Source organism: Ahaetulla prasina, chromosome 8, assembly GCF_028640845.1.
Source record: "Ahaetulla prasina isolate Xishuangbanna chromosome 8, ASM2864084v1, whole genome shotgun sequence".
Classification (NCBI taxonomy): Eukaryota; Metazoa; Chordata; class Lepidosauria; order Squamata; family Colubridae; genus Ahaetulla; species Ahaetulla prasina.
In genome coordinates this window covers 45,980,630-45,996,415 of record NC_080546.1, presented here as the reverse complement: position 1 = coordinate 45,996,415, position 15,786 = coordinate 45,980,630, and the positions used below count along the sequence as shown (strand labels likewise).

At 37.2% G+C, this 15,786-nt stretch overlaps 1 protein-coding gene across 4 annotated transcripts in view; it reads right to left on the bottom strand.

Annotated features, from left to right (window-relative positions):
• PRDM5 (PR/SET domain 5) overlaps positions 1 to 15,786 on the bottom strand; it is a 90,713-nt gene that overhangs the window by 73,009 nt on the left and 1,918 nt on the right. For 3 of the 4 annotated variants that reach the window (XR_009156291.1, XM_058192908.1, XM_058192910.1), the window contains exon 2: positions 14,847 to 14,930. The exons of the other annotated variant lie outside the window; for it this stretch is intronic. Coding sequence is in view for 2 of the 3 variants with exons in the window: in XM_058192908.1 (XP_058048891.1) it covers positions 14,847 to 14,930 (84 nt within the window). In the remaining variant the exon portion in view is untranslated. The remainder of the gene's footprint in view (positions 1 to 14,846; positions 14,931 to 15,786) is intronic. 4 annotated transcript variants of the gene reach the window in all.

Here is a 15,786-nt window from a genome sequence, read left to right as displayed (position 1 = left end):
CCGATGGTTGCGCCTCCCGTGGTGAACCGCCAGGCCAGGTGCGGCTTGAGTCTCAGGTGGACGGAATCTCTGAATCTCCGCCGGACTTCTCCGCCAACTCGGCCGCCTGCGCCTCAACCAACGCTGTGGCCAAGGTGATGTCTGAGCGGGCTAGCAGTCGACGCTGCAGCCGCAGGTCAGTGGTCCCAGCCACCAGCTGATCTAGAAGGACATCGTCCAGCTCCGGGAACTCACAATATAGGGCAGCAGAACGCAGGGACGCCATATAATCGTTGATCGATTCCCCCGGTCGCTGGACACGCCGTCGAAACGCAAGCCTCCGGGCGATACGAGAAGGCGTTGGGGAGTAATGGCTCCTCAGCTTGGCCAATAAATCATCCCACGGCATTTCAAAAACTAGCGATGGGGCAGCCAGGACCCTGGCCGTTGCAAAAACCTCACGGCCACAGAGGCTCAGGAAGTAGCCGCCGTTACGAGAGGCAGGCAAATCCACATAGTCCTGGGAGTGCAAGAAGCACTCAAAGCGCTCCAGGAACGAATCCCATGTCTCAGCTGCTGGCTCAAACGGCAGGAATGCTTGGGCCTTCTCCATCTTGAGGTGATCGCGAGTGAAACCGCAGAACCGAAAAAACAATAATTAGGTTGCTGCGCTGTGCGGACTCCCCACACCTTCGTCGCCAGTATTAAGTCCGTGACTAGTGGGTCCAGAAAGAGTCTCACACAGAGGTTGTAAGGAACACAACCTTTATTTAACTCGCAATTAATCACAACGGAATAACATGTTAAGCTCAAAAACTAACTCTCCGGGTGACAGCCCTTATATACTAGCTGCCTCAGGAACTTTATCCAATGACAGGACTTCCAAACTCCCGCTTCTTCCCTCCAGCGCGTCTTAACCAATCAGAGACCGCCTGGCTGTTGTCAAGGCTCAGGCGGGTCGTAACCCCGAGGACTTTGTTAGACATAACACAATGTTTAACAAACCACAAAGCTGAATTTACACAACAGGCTGGCCCAAAATTCAAAGTACGGATTAGAGATTGTCAGAGCTAGATTTACTACAGAGAACGACAGTGGAGTGCTCTGTTCCTATGAAAAAAAGCAAAATTTGCAGGAGTGGCAATTTGCCCAACGTCAAATATAAGTTGAGAAAAGGTAAACACATCTAGGTTCCTATTAGCACTTACAGCTCCTCATATTCCCCTTCATTTGCCTTTCAAAACCAACATCTTATTGTTCTTCACAGCATGTGGCTACCTCATTTTTCCAGCTGCTGCTTGAAAATGTATACCTTTTGTGATTTTATATTACAAAGTAAAAAAACTGAGCTTCTTTTTAAGGGCCTCTAAAGAGGAAAATTTATGCTTTAATAATATTAAATGGCATGGTATATTAATACATAAGATTTTATGAATTTTCACTTGGATCTTTTACCTTAGGTATTTCTTGGGAAAATTAAGAATCAGGAATGATATAGCAATGAAATATATTGCATATGATCCTATATTCTGAAATATCATTCCTCCTTAGCATGAATATTCAAATTACTCAGAAAAAAAGAGAATTTGAACCATTAAAGCTACATTTTCAAATATATGGCGTTCTCTTACAAATGGAAATGAGCATGAGCAATTAGAAAAATGTTAGTATTTTTTTTATCTTTGTAAGATTTAATACATCCTGTGAACTCATGTACAAAGGGTTCTGTGAACAGTATTTACGCTCAAGAAATAGCGGTGTAAGATGGGAACATTCAGGAAAGCATTGGCTGAATAGACACAACTTTCTAAACCATGATTTGCTTAACACACTTAATTTCTATTTTATTAATAAGATTTTTTTCAATTGAAACTTTTCAATTAAAAGTCTTTTGAAAATTTTGGGACAAAAATTATCAGTAATTGTCACAGTGGGTAGATATTTAATTCTCAGGTGATCGGTAAATACATTAATTTTCTGATTTCCATCTTTAGGTTACTAGAGTGGTGCTCAAAAAATCCAGATGACTTCTAAATGGCAGCAAAGTTGTAGAGCATAGGCTAATTCCCTTCTGCCATTCTAGTTGTCATGCAGATTTTTGTACCCAGATCCTACTGCCCTACCCAACTTGGAATTTTAGTACACTTCAATTGTTTTCAACTTTAACACTGTCAGCTAGAATGGTTTAAATGTTGGGATTGTGGCATAGTAAACACTTTAGATTTGAGGATGCTATTTCAATGATCATGTCCAAAATAAACAGCCTAAAATTATAATTTTTTTAAGGGTGGGGGAAGAGAAAGAGCCAATTCTTGAAGTATAGCAGGCATTAAGTCTCTACAACCTACTAATCTTTTTAAAAAAGGAGAATTTGTTCCCTAAAGAGGTAACTATAGAAATTCAACTTACGGGACCAATATAGAACTGTAGGAGGCGGGAGGGGAATGCCCCATACACTTTATTTTAGATACATTTGACTTTGGGCACACAAGCAAAGCCAGTGTTAATTCCGATATGAATATGGATGAAATTAAAACTATCACATTTCAAAAAGACTGACATTTCCACAACCAGAATAGGTTACGCTGTGTTTTCAACATGAAATATTTGAAAGCCTGAAGGGAATGCTTGAGTACACAAAATTGAACATTATACTAAGCAGACAAGTAATGAAATTGTTGAAACTGGAACCTTCTTTTGGAAAATACTATGACCACAGTCCAGTATAAAGCAAGGTTGCTTAAAATACTAGGAGCTTAGCAGAAAGTAGAATATCTTACAATTTCTTCGTTTTCTTGATAGCTCATTAATATTCTATTTATGCAGATATACTATGAAGCAAAAGCTATACAAAATAATTACCATTTTTTATTTACAACCTCACAAAACTAGGACTCATATGCATTTTATCTTATTACTGTTATATATAAATTGCATGACTATTGTTTTTTAAATGCAAATCAATCTGATTTATTCTTTGACATTAAGTTTTCCTATATATAGATTTGTCTTTTCATTTCTCAGATGTAAGCAGCCTCTCTACTAAATGTACTATTACTGTAGTTTGCGTAATATTCTCACTTGAATACTTTTTCCACATGTTTGTTATACAGAGTTTTTTGGATGAAAACAAAAGAAAAATCTTGCTGTTGCTATAGAATTAAAGTCACTCTCAATAGAATAAGTGCTGAAAACTTAGTTCATCTGTGTTAATAAGAAATAATACAAAAATAACTTTCAAAGTATTAAGTTAGATTGATACTACTTTGTTCCACATTTAACTTCAATTTTCTCCTTTGCAACCAGGCTATTTTTTTAAGCTCTAGTTGTTTTGTTGCATTTTCTAACTTCATATATTTGGGTTGTTTTCCTCCAGATTGTTAATTTTTTAAAGCCTGCTGGCATACTATGATATTCAAATTCAAATCTTTATTGTCAGTGCACAATACATGCAATGAGATTGGTTGCGTTCCCTCAGTGCACCCACACACACACAATACAACTCACAGTGAAGACAGAAAATCCCTAACCCAATAAATCATATTAACAAAACAGCCAATCCTATTGCACCAGTGTGAATATGTTACACATTGAGCAGGCCCTGCAGTCCATCATACTACATAGTTATGATGTTATTTCTCATTCCGCAGTCTGACAGCCCAAGGATAAAAACTGTTCTTCAGCCTGTTTGTACGGCTGGCTATACTTCTATAGCTCCTTCCCGATGGTAGGAGGGTAAAGAAGTAATTAATGGCCAGGTTCAAAATTCTTCTGAAGAAGTTACATTGATCAAACAATATAAACATGATCTTTGAAGTTAGCTGCTTCAAAATGAAACACACACCCAACTAAATTTTTGAGTATCAGAAATATTAATTGCAGTGGTGGAAAAGAAGTGTGAAGATCTTTAAGATCATGTTTCTCAACATAATTCGGGTAACTTGCTTGATAATTCTCCTCCTTCTTGTGGCTGTAAAATGAAATCACATTTTAATTTGACTAAAGATATTACACAGTGGAATGTATTTTGTTGTACTACTTGACAAAGGGATATGAATTGAAGTCAAATATTTTGCAGCCAGTCAAGAAAAATGTTAGCACAACAATGAGGATAAACAGATGGCTTTCTCTCCTGCACTTAATAAGTACATTGCTTGCAATTCTGAAAAGCATTTGTTAGATTGTTGTTAAATAAAAACTGCAAGAAACCGTATAAAAAGCAAGGAAAAAATATTCCGTGACTAGATTGTAATTTAATTTTGAAGCATAACATACAAAGCCTTGTACTGCTCAGCATTAGCCTTGCATAGATTTTGAAACCGATGGGATAGAAAATTGTGTTCACTTCAACAAACTTTTGACAGAAGAAGTGATTTAAGGATCAGAAACCCACCTGAAAATAAACTATTAAAATATTTTTATTTTGCTGACATCCTAGAATAGAATAGAATAGAATAGAATAGAATAGAATAGAATAGAATAGAATAGAATAGAATAGAATAGAATAGAATTTTTATTGGCCAAGTGTGATTGGACACACAAGGAATTTGTCTTGCTGCATATGCTCTCAGTGTACATAAAAGAAAAGATACCTTCATCAAGGTACAACATTTATACTACTAATGCTGGTCATAGGGTACAAATTTAATACTTAATGATACAACACTTAATGATAATCATAGGGTACAAATAAGCTATCAGGAAAAAATCAATATCAATATAAATCATAAGGATTGCCAGCAACAAAGTTACAGTCATACAGTCATAAGTAGAAAGAGATTGGTGATGGGAACGATGAGAAAATTGATAGTAGTGCAGATTTAGTAAATAGTTTGACAGTGTTGAGGGAATTATTTGTTTAGCAGAGTGATGGCCTTCGGGGAAAAACTGTTCTTGTGTCTAGTTGTTCTGGTGTGCAGTGCTCTATAGCTTCGTTTTGAGGGTAGGAGTTGAAACAGTTTATGTCCTGGATGTGAGGGATCTGTAAATATTTTCACAGCCCTCTTCTTGATTCGTGCAGTATACAGGTCCTCAATAGAAGGCAGGTTGGTAGCAATTATTTTTTCTGCAGTTCTAATTATCCTCTGAAGTCTGTGTCTTTCTTGTTGGGTTGCAGAACCGAACCAGACAGTTATAGAGGTGCAAATGACAGACTCAATAATTCCTCTGTAGAATTGGATCAGCAGCTCCTTGGGCAGTTTGAGCTTTCTGAGTTGGCGCAGAAAGAACATTCTTTGTTGTCCTTTTTTGATGATGTTTTTGATTTTGGGTGTCCATTTTAGGTTGTTACATATGGTAGAACCTAGAAATTTGAAGGTTTCTACTGTTGATACTGTGTTGTCTAGTACTGTGAGAGGTGGAAGTATGGAAGGGTTTCTCCTAAAATCTACCACCATTTCTACGCTTTTGAGTGGTTCAGTTCCAGATTGTTTCGGTTGCACCACAAGGCTAGTCGTTCGACTCTCGTCTATATGCGGATTCGTCATTGTCTCGAATGAGACCAATCACTATTGTGTCATCTGTGAACTTCAGTAATTTAACAGATGGATCATTGGAGATGCAGTTATTGGTATACAGAGAGAAGAGAAGTGGGGAGAGCACACAGCCTTGGGGGGGGGGGCTTGCTAATTGTACAGGTATCTGATGTGATCCTGCTTAGCTTCACCTACTGCTTCCTGTTTGTTAGGAAGCTTGTGATTTTAGTAAAGGCTAAAATTCACTGCAGGTTCCAGAGGTGGTATTCAGCAGGTTCTGACCAGTTCTGGAGAACCGGTAGCGGAAAGTTTGAGTAGTTCGGAGAACTGGTAAATACCATCTCTGACTGGCCTCATCCTCATCTATTCTCTGCCTCCCGAGTCCCAGCTGATCGAGATGAAATGGGGATTTTGCAGCAACCTTCCCCTAGAGTGGGGAAGGAATGGAGATTTTACAGTATCTTTCCCCTGCCACGCCCACCAATCCATGCCAATCAAGCCATGCCCACAGAACTGGTAGTAAAAAACTTTGAATCCCATCACACGCAGGTTCCATACATTTATGAAGGGGCTCTTCCATGAACCATGACCAAACTTAACACTATAAGTGGGACGCAATTAACTTAACTTACTTAACTTACTGTGATTATTTTATTTTATTTATTTTATTTATTTATTTTGTCGAATACATATGAAATAATATATGTAATTATAATCATGAATTCAATACATAAAATGAATACAATTAAAGGGAATATTAGGACAGGGACGGTAGGCACGCTGGTGCTCTTATGCACGCCCCTTACAGACCACTTAGGAATGGGGTGAGGTCAAAAGTAGACAGTCTTAGGTTAAAGTTTTGGGGATTTGGGGATGAGACCACAGAGTCTGGTAGTGCATTCCAGGCATTAACAACTCTGTTACTGAAGTCATATTTTCTGCAATAGAGATTGGAGCGGTTCACTTTAAGTTTGAATCTATTGTGTGCTCGTGTATTGTTGTGGTTGAAGCTGAAGTAGTCATTGACAGGAAGGACATTGTAGCAGATGATTTTATGAGCTATGCTCAGGTCATACCGAAGGCGGCGTAGTTTTAAATTTTCTAAACCCAGAATTTCAAGACTGGTGGCATAAGGTATTTTGTTGTCAGCAGAGAGTGGAGGACTCTTCTTGGGAAATATTTCTGGACACGTTCAATTGTATTAATGTCTGAAATGCAGTGTGGGCTTCAGACAGATGAGCTGTATTCGAGAATTGGTCTAAATGTTTTGTATGCTCTGCTTAGTGTAATCTTACCAGAGAAAAAGCTAACCAAGATTAGGTTTACAACTCTTAATGCCTTTTTGGCGATGTTGTTACAGTGGCTTTGGCACTTAGATCATTTGATATGAGTACTCTAAGGTCCTTGACAGAGTGAGGGTCATGTCCACCTAGCTTGTATTTTGTGTTTTGATTCTTTTTGCCAATTTTTTTTTATTTGAATTTATATCCCGCCCTTCTCCGAAGACTCAGGGCAGCTTACATTGTGTAAGGCAATAGTCTCATTCTATTTGTATATTTATATACAAAGTCAACTTATTGCCCCCCCAACAATCTGGGTCCTCATTTTACCTACCTTATAAAGGATGGAAGGCTGAGTTAACCTTGGGCCTGGTGGGACTCGAGCCTGCAGTAATTGTAATTGCAGGCAGCTGTGTGTTAATAACAGGCTGCATTAGCCTGTTGAGCCACTTCCCAGACAATGTGTAAGATGGAGCATTTGTTAGTTGAGATTTGGACTTGCCAATTTTTTTACCATTCCGACACAAAGTCAAGGTCTTTTTGAAGGGTAGCAGCATTGTTGGTAGTGTTAAATAGTTTAATATCGGCTAAGAGAACGCAGTTACTTATAATATGATCACAAAGGTCATTTATGTATAGTATGAAAAGTGTTGGTCCTAGAACGCTGCCTTGGGGGACACCGCTATTAACAGGTTCAGGATTTGATAGGATGCTGCCTATTTTGACCACTTGTTGCCTGTTTGACAGGAACGTAGTTATCCAATTATGGAGGGGTTCAGAGATGCCATAGGATTTTAGTTTTAGAAGTAGTTTGTCATGTACTACTGAATCAAAGGTTTTACAGAAGTCTATGTAAATTGCATCTATTGCTTTGCCCTGATCAAGATTTGTAGTCCATATGTTTTTGCAGTGTAGAAGTTGTAGATTACAGGATAATTTTTTTCTGAAACCAAATTGTTTATTAGAGAGTAGGTTGTTTCTAGGTGGAGGGTAATGGATTGGTTGATGATTGATTCCATTATTTTGAGGTGACGCAGCATAAAGAGATTGGTCTGTAATTTTCAACTAGGCTGGGGTCTCCCTTTTTGAAGATAGGGATGACCATGGCTAGTGACCATAGATTGGGAAGGGAGCTGGTCCTGAAAGGTTTTTCAAAGATTATGATTAGGGGTTCTGCTATAACAGTGGAAAGCTTTTTTAAGAAGTATGCACATAGTCCATCAGATCCAAAAGATAGAGATGGTTCAGTCTACAAAGTGCCTTTTCAACATCATCTTCTGTGAAATCTATTTGTATTAGATCGTTGTTGTCATTATTGGTACAACTAGGGAATGTTGTGCATGAGCCATTGCTGTTAACAAAGACTGAGCTGAAGAATGTGTTAAAGAGGTTTGCTTTAACTGCTTCATCATTGCATTCTTTACCGTTAGATTCTTTTAGGGTGGGATGGAACTCGAGTCTTTAAGTTTGTTGTTTACAAAATTATAGAAAGCGTAATTGGATTTTGTGTGCAGGTTTTCTTCTTGTTTGATGTGGTAGTTGGTGTATTCAATCTTTATTTGGTGGCATATATTTTTGTAGCAGCTTTTAAAGTTAGCTACATAGCCAGTTTTGTTTTTTTGCCAGAGGGATTTTTTTTTTTTTGGATTGGAGCTTTCGTATTCATATGGGTAATTTGTTTTTCCTGGTTTTGGTGATGATTTGTGATACATATTGTTTGATAACTCTATTGACTTCGACCAAGAAAATATTATAGTAGTCTTCGGCAGTGATATAGTTAGAGAATAGAATTTGCCAGTCAAGAGGTAAGAGGTCAGTGTCTACGGGACCGTCTGCTGCCACCGAATGCCTCTCACCGACCCGTGCGCTCTCACAGAGAGGGACTCCTCAGGGTGCCATCAGCCAGGCAGTGCCGACTGGCGACACCCAGGGGAAGGGCCTTTTCTGTGGGGGCCCCCACCCTCTGGAACGAGCTTCCCCCAGGACTTCGACAACTTCCTGACCTTCGAACCTTCCGCCACGAGCTTAAGACACATCTATTTATTTGCGCAGGACTGGACTAGAATTTTTAAATTTTTAAATATTTAAATTTTAAATCTGGTTTTAATGGGGTTTTATTATTTATATCTCTATTTTAAATATTCGGCCTTTGTAATAAGTTTTTTAAATTAATGTTTTATTCTGTATATATATACATTTTATATGGCTGTAAACCGCCCTGAGTCCCTAGGGAGATAGGGCGGTATAAAAGTGTGAACAAATAAATAAATAAATAATAAATAAATAAATATGAGATCATAATTGGCTTTTTTGAAGTTGTAGTTTGTTGTCCCATTATTATGAAGATTTTTGTAAGGGCATATATTGAGACAAAAGTCTATCATGCTGTAGTCACTGTTGGAAAAGAGTTCTTTTATTTGTAGTCCATAAATTGAGTTTAAGTTGTTGCAGAAGATGAAGTTGAGGCAGTTGTTGAGTCTAGTGTTGTTAATTATTAGCTGATCTAGACCTAGATTTGTAACAGAATTGTATAGGATTGTATGGATGGGTTCAGTTGTACATTCGTTTATTTTCCAATTAATAAGAGGTAGGTTAAGGTCACCCAAGGTAGTGATTAGTTATTAGTATCTCCCAAACATACAATCAACATTAAATACTAAAAGTCTTATCTTGGATTAACCTATCCGGGAGTAAATTTTTTCCACAAAACACAACACAATTCTTATGTATTATACAGTATAGAACTTCAGATCTGATATATTAAAGGTAGTTGAGAGGAGGGAGTATGAAAATAATACCTATCTAAGAAAAGCTGCCCCTGAAACTAGTTGCCACTCCAAAGAATCCTAATAGATATGTTTAAATTCGCATAAAAAAGCCTATTCTAGTTTTATATAGCTGTATAAAGTAATAGGAAGCTAACCTGAATTTTCTGCTAGAACAGAAATCTTGTCTTAAAGGTTGCCACATTGATGTCAAATAAATATTTCAAAACAAATTTGCCAGTAAACAGTTTCCATTTGTATGGTCAAACCCCCAGATTAATGCTTCTTTCTGTGAGATGAATCTCACTGTTGTACCTCTGATTAATACTGGATGCTTTTAAGTCCCACTGGCTTTCAATCAGAAAATGCAAATTAGGTCACATGAATCTGTTAAAGACATTAATTGGAATGGCAAAGAAACTGAAGTCTTATAATTCACAAATGGTAAACATGATTAAATATGTCTATTACAAAACAACATGCACACAAGAAATTCATGCATTTGAATACCAACATTTTAAAAAGATTCTGAAAATTTAGGGTGTTGAATTTGAGCAAGATTTTTCTTTTAGCCACAATCACTACCCACATATAAATGTTCTTGATGTGGAATATCAAACAGATCCCAGCCTGATACAGAACCCATCAAATGGTTTGTCTGAATGTTGTCATCAAGGAAGTAAGAACATAGTGGATTTTGTATTTGAAATCTTACTTTCTAAGCCACTCACCATGCGTGAGATGGGCAACAATATAAATTTCATAAATAAATAAGTTCTCTGTACTGAAGTCATAAGGAAGTAATCTTTCTTTTCAAGTGAATATGGTAAAATATTAAAAACTGTTACATCTATATAATGGTAATACTATTTCTTCATTGCACAATGACAGAACTAGTGTGATAATCAGTCTTTAGCATATCTATGCTATTTATAGATCAACATTTCCCTAATATCAGATATGCTATTCAAACTTTGAAAAAATTAAGCTTAAGTTTACTTATCTAAATGCTTATTTAGTAAGGTTCAAAAATGTATACTTTTATTCCTGTATTTGTATATAACTAATCAAATATAGAAACATGCTTTCAATGTGGCTAAATTAATAATAAATATTGTAGAAACAAATGCCAACTTGGCAAACAAAAGTTGTCTTCATACTTTCTGGAAAGACTGTCTATATCAGGAGTGTCAAACTCACGTTGTCACTGTGACGTCACATGACGTATCGGGACTTTCCCCTTCACTAAACCGAGCATGGGCATGGCCAGCATGTGACAGATCTGGCCCATGGGCCAGGAGTTTGATCTATATAAACTGACAGCTGCTTTCTAGTTTACATACTCCTAGCAATAAACTTGAAGCTCACAACATGACTTGTATCTTATACAACTCTTCTATTCAGATCATCACATTTAAACATAAGCTGCTTAGATTCAAGCATTCAAAACATCATGAAAGCTAGCACGCAGCAATCTCTGCATGATCCCAAAACTAGGTCAGGGAAAAGAAAAGTTAAAATATTGTGCCAAAAGTCATAAAACCCGAGGTTATGGCTTGTTGAATGAATGCACTATGCATCATTATCAGAGAATAACCAAGTTCTCAAGACAATTCGTGGTTTTTAGCAAACTAAAAGTATTTAATTAATAAATAAGCAGTGAAATATGAAGAGCAATATACTTATGAGAGTAAATAATCAAAATGTTTAATTAACACAATTCTTATCAGCTTATGTGCTTGATTTTGTCTATTTCAAGTACATGTTACAAGGATCTAATGATGCTGGAGCACATCATATCCTCTGAGTGCTGAGAGACTCCATTATCCTTTTCCAGCTTTTGAGATGTTACTAATAAAATATTGGGGTATTTCAAGTTGTTCAAAAATAAGAGGTGAAATTTTCAATATGAACTTCTTGTATCCTCTAAAGCAATCTATGCAAATTAAAACAAAGAATTTAGAATTTCAGAATTACAACAGCCCCATATTATTAATTATATGGATGGACATAATATAAAAGTAAAGGGTTTCCTTTTTCGACTCAAGGGAGTGGTTCTCATTTTCATTTCTTAGCTGAGGGAGCTAGCATTGTCCAAAGACATTTCTGTGATCATGTGGCCAGCATGATTATATGCCAAGGCACACAGAACACTGCTACCTTCCCACCAAAGTGGTACCTATTTATCTGCTAGGTGGGCAGAAGCTAGGGTAAGTAACAGGAGCTCACCCATCACGCGATGCTTAAGGTCTTGAACCAGCAGCTTTAACTGCTGCGCCATCATGCTGCTGGACAATATATGAATCTTTTCAATTATTCTTTTTTTAATAAATAAATTATAGCCAATGACAAAGAAGTTGAATTGTTACTTGTCAGCTACTTAGCTATTATAAATTTTGGTAACCTGTTTTTAACATTCAATAAATGTTCATACTGATTCATAATATACTGATTCATATATACATCGTAATAAAGGAAGCAGTCAGTAACTAAAATATGTGAGTTAAAATATGTTGAAACATATTTCATGTATGAACGCTAGGTAATCTGTCAATTTGAAATTAATGCAAGCAATTTTTTAGCTACCGCTAAATGGTTCAATTCCTAGAATGTGAAGTCAAATGGGCCTTAGGAAATCTGAACAACAACAAAGCTAGTGGAGGAGACAGTATTCCAGCTGAGCTATTCAAAATCTTAAAAGACGACGCAGTAAAAGTGCTACACCCAATTTGCCAGCAAATTTGGAAAACTCAACAATGGCCACAGGATTGGAAAAGGTCAGTTTACATTCCAATTCCAAAGAAAGGCAATGCCAAAGAATGTTCAAACTATCGCACCATTGCACTCATTTCACATGCTAGTAAGGTTATGCTTAAAATCCTACAAGCTAGGCTCCAGCAGTATGTGGATCGAGAACTACCAGAAGTACAGGCAGGATTTCATAGAGGCAGAGGAACTAGAGAACAAATTGCCAACATATACAGGATCATGGAGAAAGCTAGGGAGTTCCAGAAAAATATCTACTTCTGCTTCATTGACTATGCTAAAGCCTTTGATTGTGTGGATCACAACAAATTGTGGCAAGTTCTTAAAGAGATGGGAATACCAGACCATCTCATTTGTCTCTTGAGAAACCTGTATGCGGGTCAAGAAGCAACAGTGAGAACTGGACACGGAACCACTGATTGGTTCAAAATTGGGAAAGGAGTCCGGCAAGGCTGTATACTATCACCCTGCCTATTTAACTTATATGCAGAACACATCATGAGAAAGGCGGGACTAAATGAATCAAAAATTGGAATTAATATTGCTGGGAGAAATATCAACAACCTCAGATATGCAGATGATACCATTGTAATGGCAGAAAGCAAAGAGCCTAAAGAGGAACTAAAGAGGAACTAAAGAAGGAGGAGAGTGCAAAAGTTGGCTTGAAACTCAACATTAAGAAAACTAAAATCATGGCATCCGGCCCTCTCAATTCCTGGCAGATAGATGGTGAAGAAATGGAGCTAATGACAGATTTTATTTTCTTGGGCTCCAAGATCACTGCAGATGGGGACTGCAGCCAAGAAATGAAAAGACGCTTGCTCTTGGGGAGGAAAGCTATGGCAAATCTAGATAGCGTACTAAAAAGCAGAGACATCACCCTGCCAACAAAAGTGCGTATAGTCAAGGCTATGGTTTTCCCAGTTGCAATGTATGGCTGCGAAGGTTGGACCATAAGAAAGGCTGAGTGCCAAAGAATTGAGGCCTTTGAACTCTGGTGCTGGAGAAGACTCCTGCGAGTCCCTTGGACTGCAAGGCGAACAAACAAGTCAGTTGTAGAGGATATCAAACCTGACTGCTCTTTAGAAAGCCAGATCCTGAAAATGAAACTGAAATACTTTGGCCACCTAATGAGAAAGAAGAACTCACTGGAGAAGAGCCTAATGCTGGGAAAGATGGAGGGCAAAAGAAGAATGGGACGACAGAGAACGAGGTGGCTGGATGGATTCACTGAAGCAGTAGGCATGAGCTTAAATGGACTCCAGAGGATGGCAGAGGACAGGAAGGCCTGGAGGAACGTTGTCCATGGAGTCGCGATGGGTTGGACACAACTTCGCAACTAACAACAACAACAACAAAATGGTTCAAGTCTATTTATTTGAGACAAATAATTTGGCAATACTCCCTCCCAAAAGCTACTTCCCCTTTATTCCTTTATGTTTAATACACAAGATTGTTTGGTAAATTGTCTTTCTTTTCATAATCTCATCCCTTCTTTACAACCTAATCCAAATTTTCTGTAGGCTTGTTTTCTTTTTTTAGTCCTCAACAGGACTAAGTTTTCTCTGAATTTATTTCTACTAGTTCAAGAATACAATAATGCTATGGATATTTGTTCTTTCCAGTGATTGCCTTCATACTTTATGGAACTGATGATTAAATTTATGTAGGAAATTGGAAAGATGTGTCAATTATACATTGAAATGAAATTTAATTCTATTTCTTTTCAATTTTTCAGGTAAAATTATGTTGAAAAGTATTGATGATGCTTTAACACTAAGATTAACACTAGAACATGTAGATGGAATTTATATGCTATGACTTTCTGATAATTTCTCAAGCACTTTAGCAAATCACAGCCTTAACCTTAAAATAACTACCATGTTTCCCCAAAAATAAGACCCTGTCTTATATTTTTTTGAGCCCTGAAATAAGTGCCATGCACTCAAAAACCTGATTGAGCTTTTGAGTGCCTGGCACTCAAAAGCAACAGGATTATCAGAGGATGTCTTATTTTGGGGGAAACAGGGTACTTGCACAAGCACTTCCTTATGCTTAATTATCATAGCTCTGTATTTTTATGAAAGTTCATCTCTTTCTATGAATGAATGAATGAATAAATGAATGAATGAATACTAAACAGACAAGCACATAAATTGCATTGTATTTACAAGTTGTTAGTCTTAATGAACACACCAATATCTTTATAGTTGCTCAGCCACCTTTTCAGCATAGACATTTGAGAACTAAACATCTGGCACAACTCTAAGTTCTCATCTTCTACATCATAAAATGTTTTAGCACCATAAACATTAAATGGATAAATCAGTTTAATTATAGCACAAACATGGTTTGTTAAACTATACCTTACATTAAAATAAATCAAGTTTATGCATGATCGCATGTTCGGCTGTCCTTACTGGTGTTGACAAAATATAAACTCTATATTTGGGGGGGGGGGCAGGAGGGGAGGAACAAAGCATCAGAAATTCCATGCCTCCTATTTGCCCCAAAACTGCTGCTCTAGTCTTTAATAAATAATGCTTTAGAAAATGTCTTAAATAAAGTGCTGGAATTTTTACCTCCCACATTAGCCTGCAGTCTGTGCTTTCATCCAGTTCCTGTGGCATTCGCTTTTCTCCTGCAAATGGTCCAAATTTTTCACCCTAGCAACAGTAACAAAATTGGCATCTTTTGTTTATGAAAAACTACTATCAATTGCTGAAATCAAACTGTATATTAAGATTTACAATACAAGCAAAAAGAGCAAAAATACTTGTATATTTGTCTTCTGCCGCTCAATTATCAACTATGAAAGTAAAGGTGCATTCATATAATTCATATAGTAAGTTTAATATAATGATTAAGGTACTAGGCTATAAACCAGAAAATTCGGAGATCTAGTCACACCTTAGATATGAAAGTTGCCTAGGTGACTTTGGGCCAGTTACACTCTCTCAGTCCAACTCACATCACATGGTTGTTGTAGTGGCAAAAATAGGAGGATGAAGGAGTATTGTGAATGTTTACCACCTTGAATTACTTGTAATAAAGACAGAATAAAATAATCCAACAATGCCAAGTCCTTGGGAAGGACTTGATAGGTGGTGGACAGAAATTCTGGATCCAGTCTAAACATCTAATTGTGCAACAAACCAGCTGAAAAAACATTGCAAAGGCTGACTACAAATAATGGCATGGCAAAGTAGCAATAACGGTGCATTTGAAGGTTTGCAAGAAATATCATTTGCTTGCAAGCAAGAACTGGTGAGACAATGAAATAGGGAAAGTAACAGAAAATGAAGATGCTAAAGTGCTCTGCAATTTTAAAATACAAATAGATAAGTTCCTGCCACATAATACCGCAAACTTAAAATTATTGATAAGAAAGATTTTTTAAAAATCTGGATAGTGAACATGGCAGGCCTTGGAGACAGCAGGATAGAAGAGAAAGAACTGGAGATGATAACAAAATACAAAGATTAACAAATAGAAATAGAATGACTATGAAAAAAGAAAGCA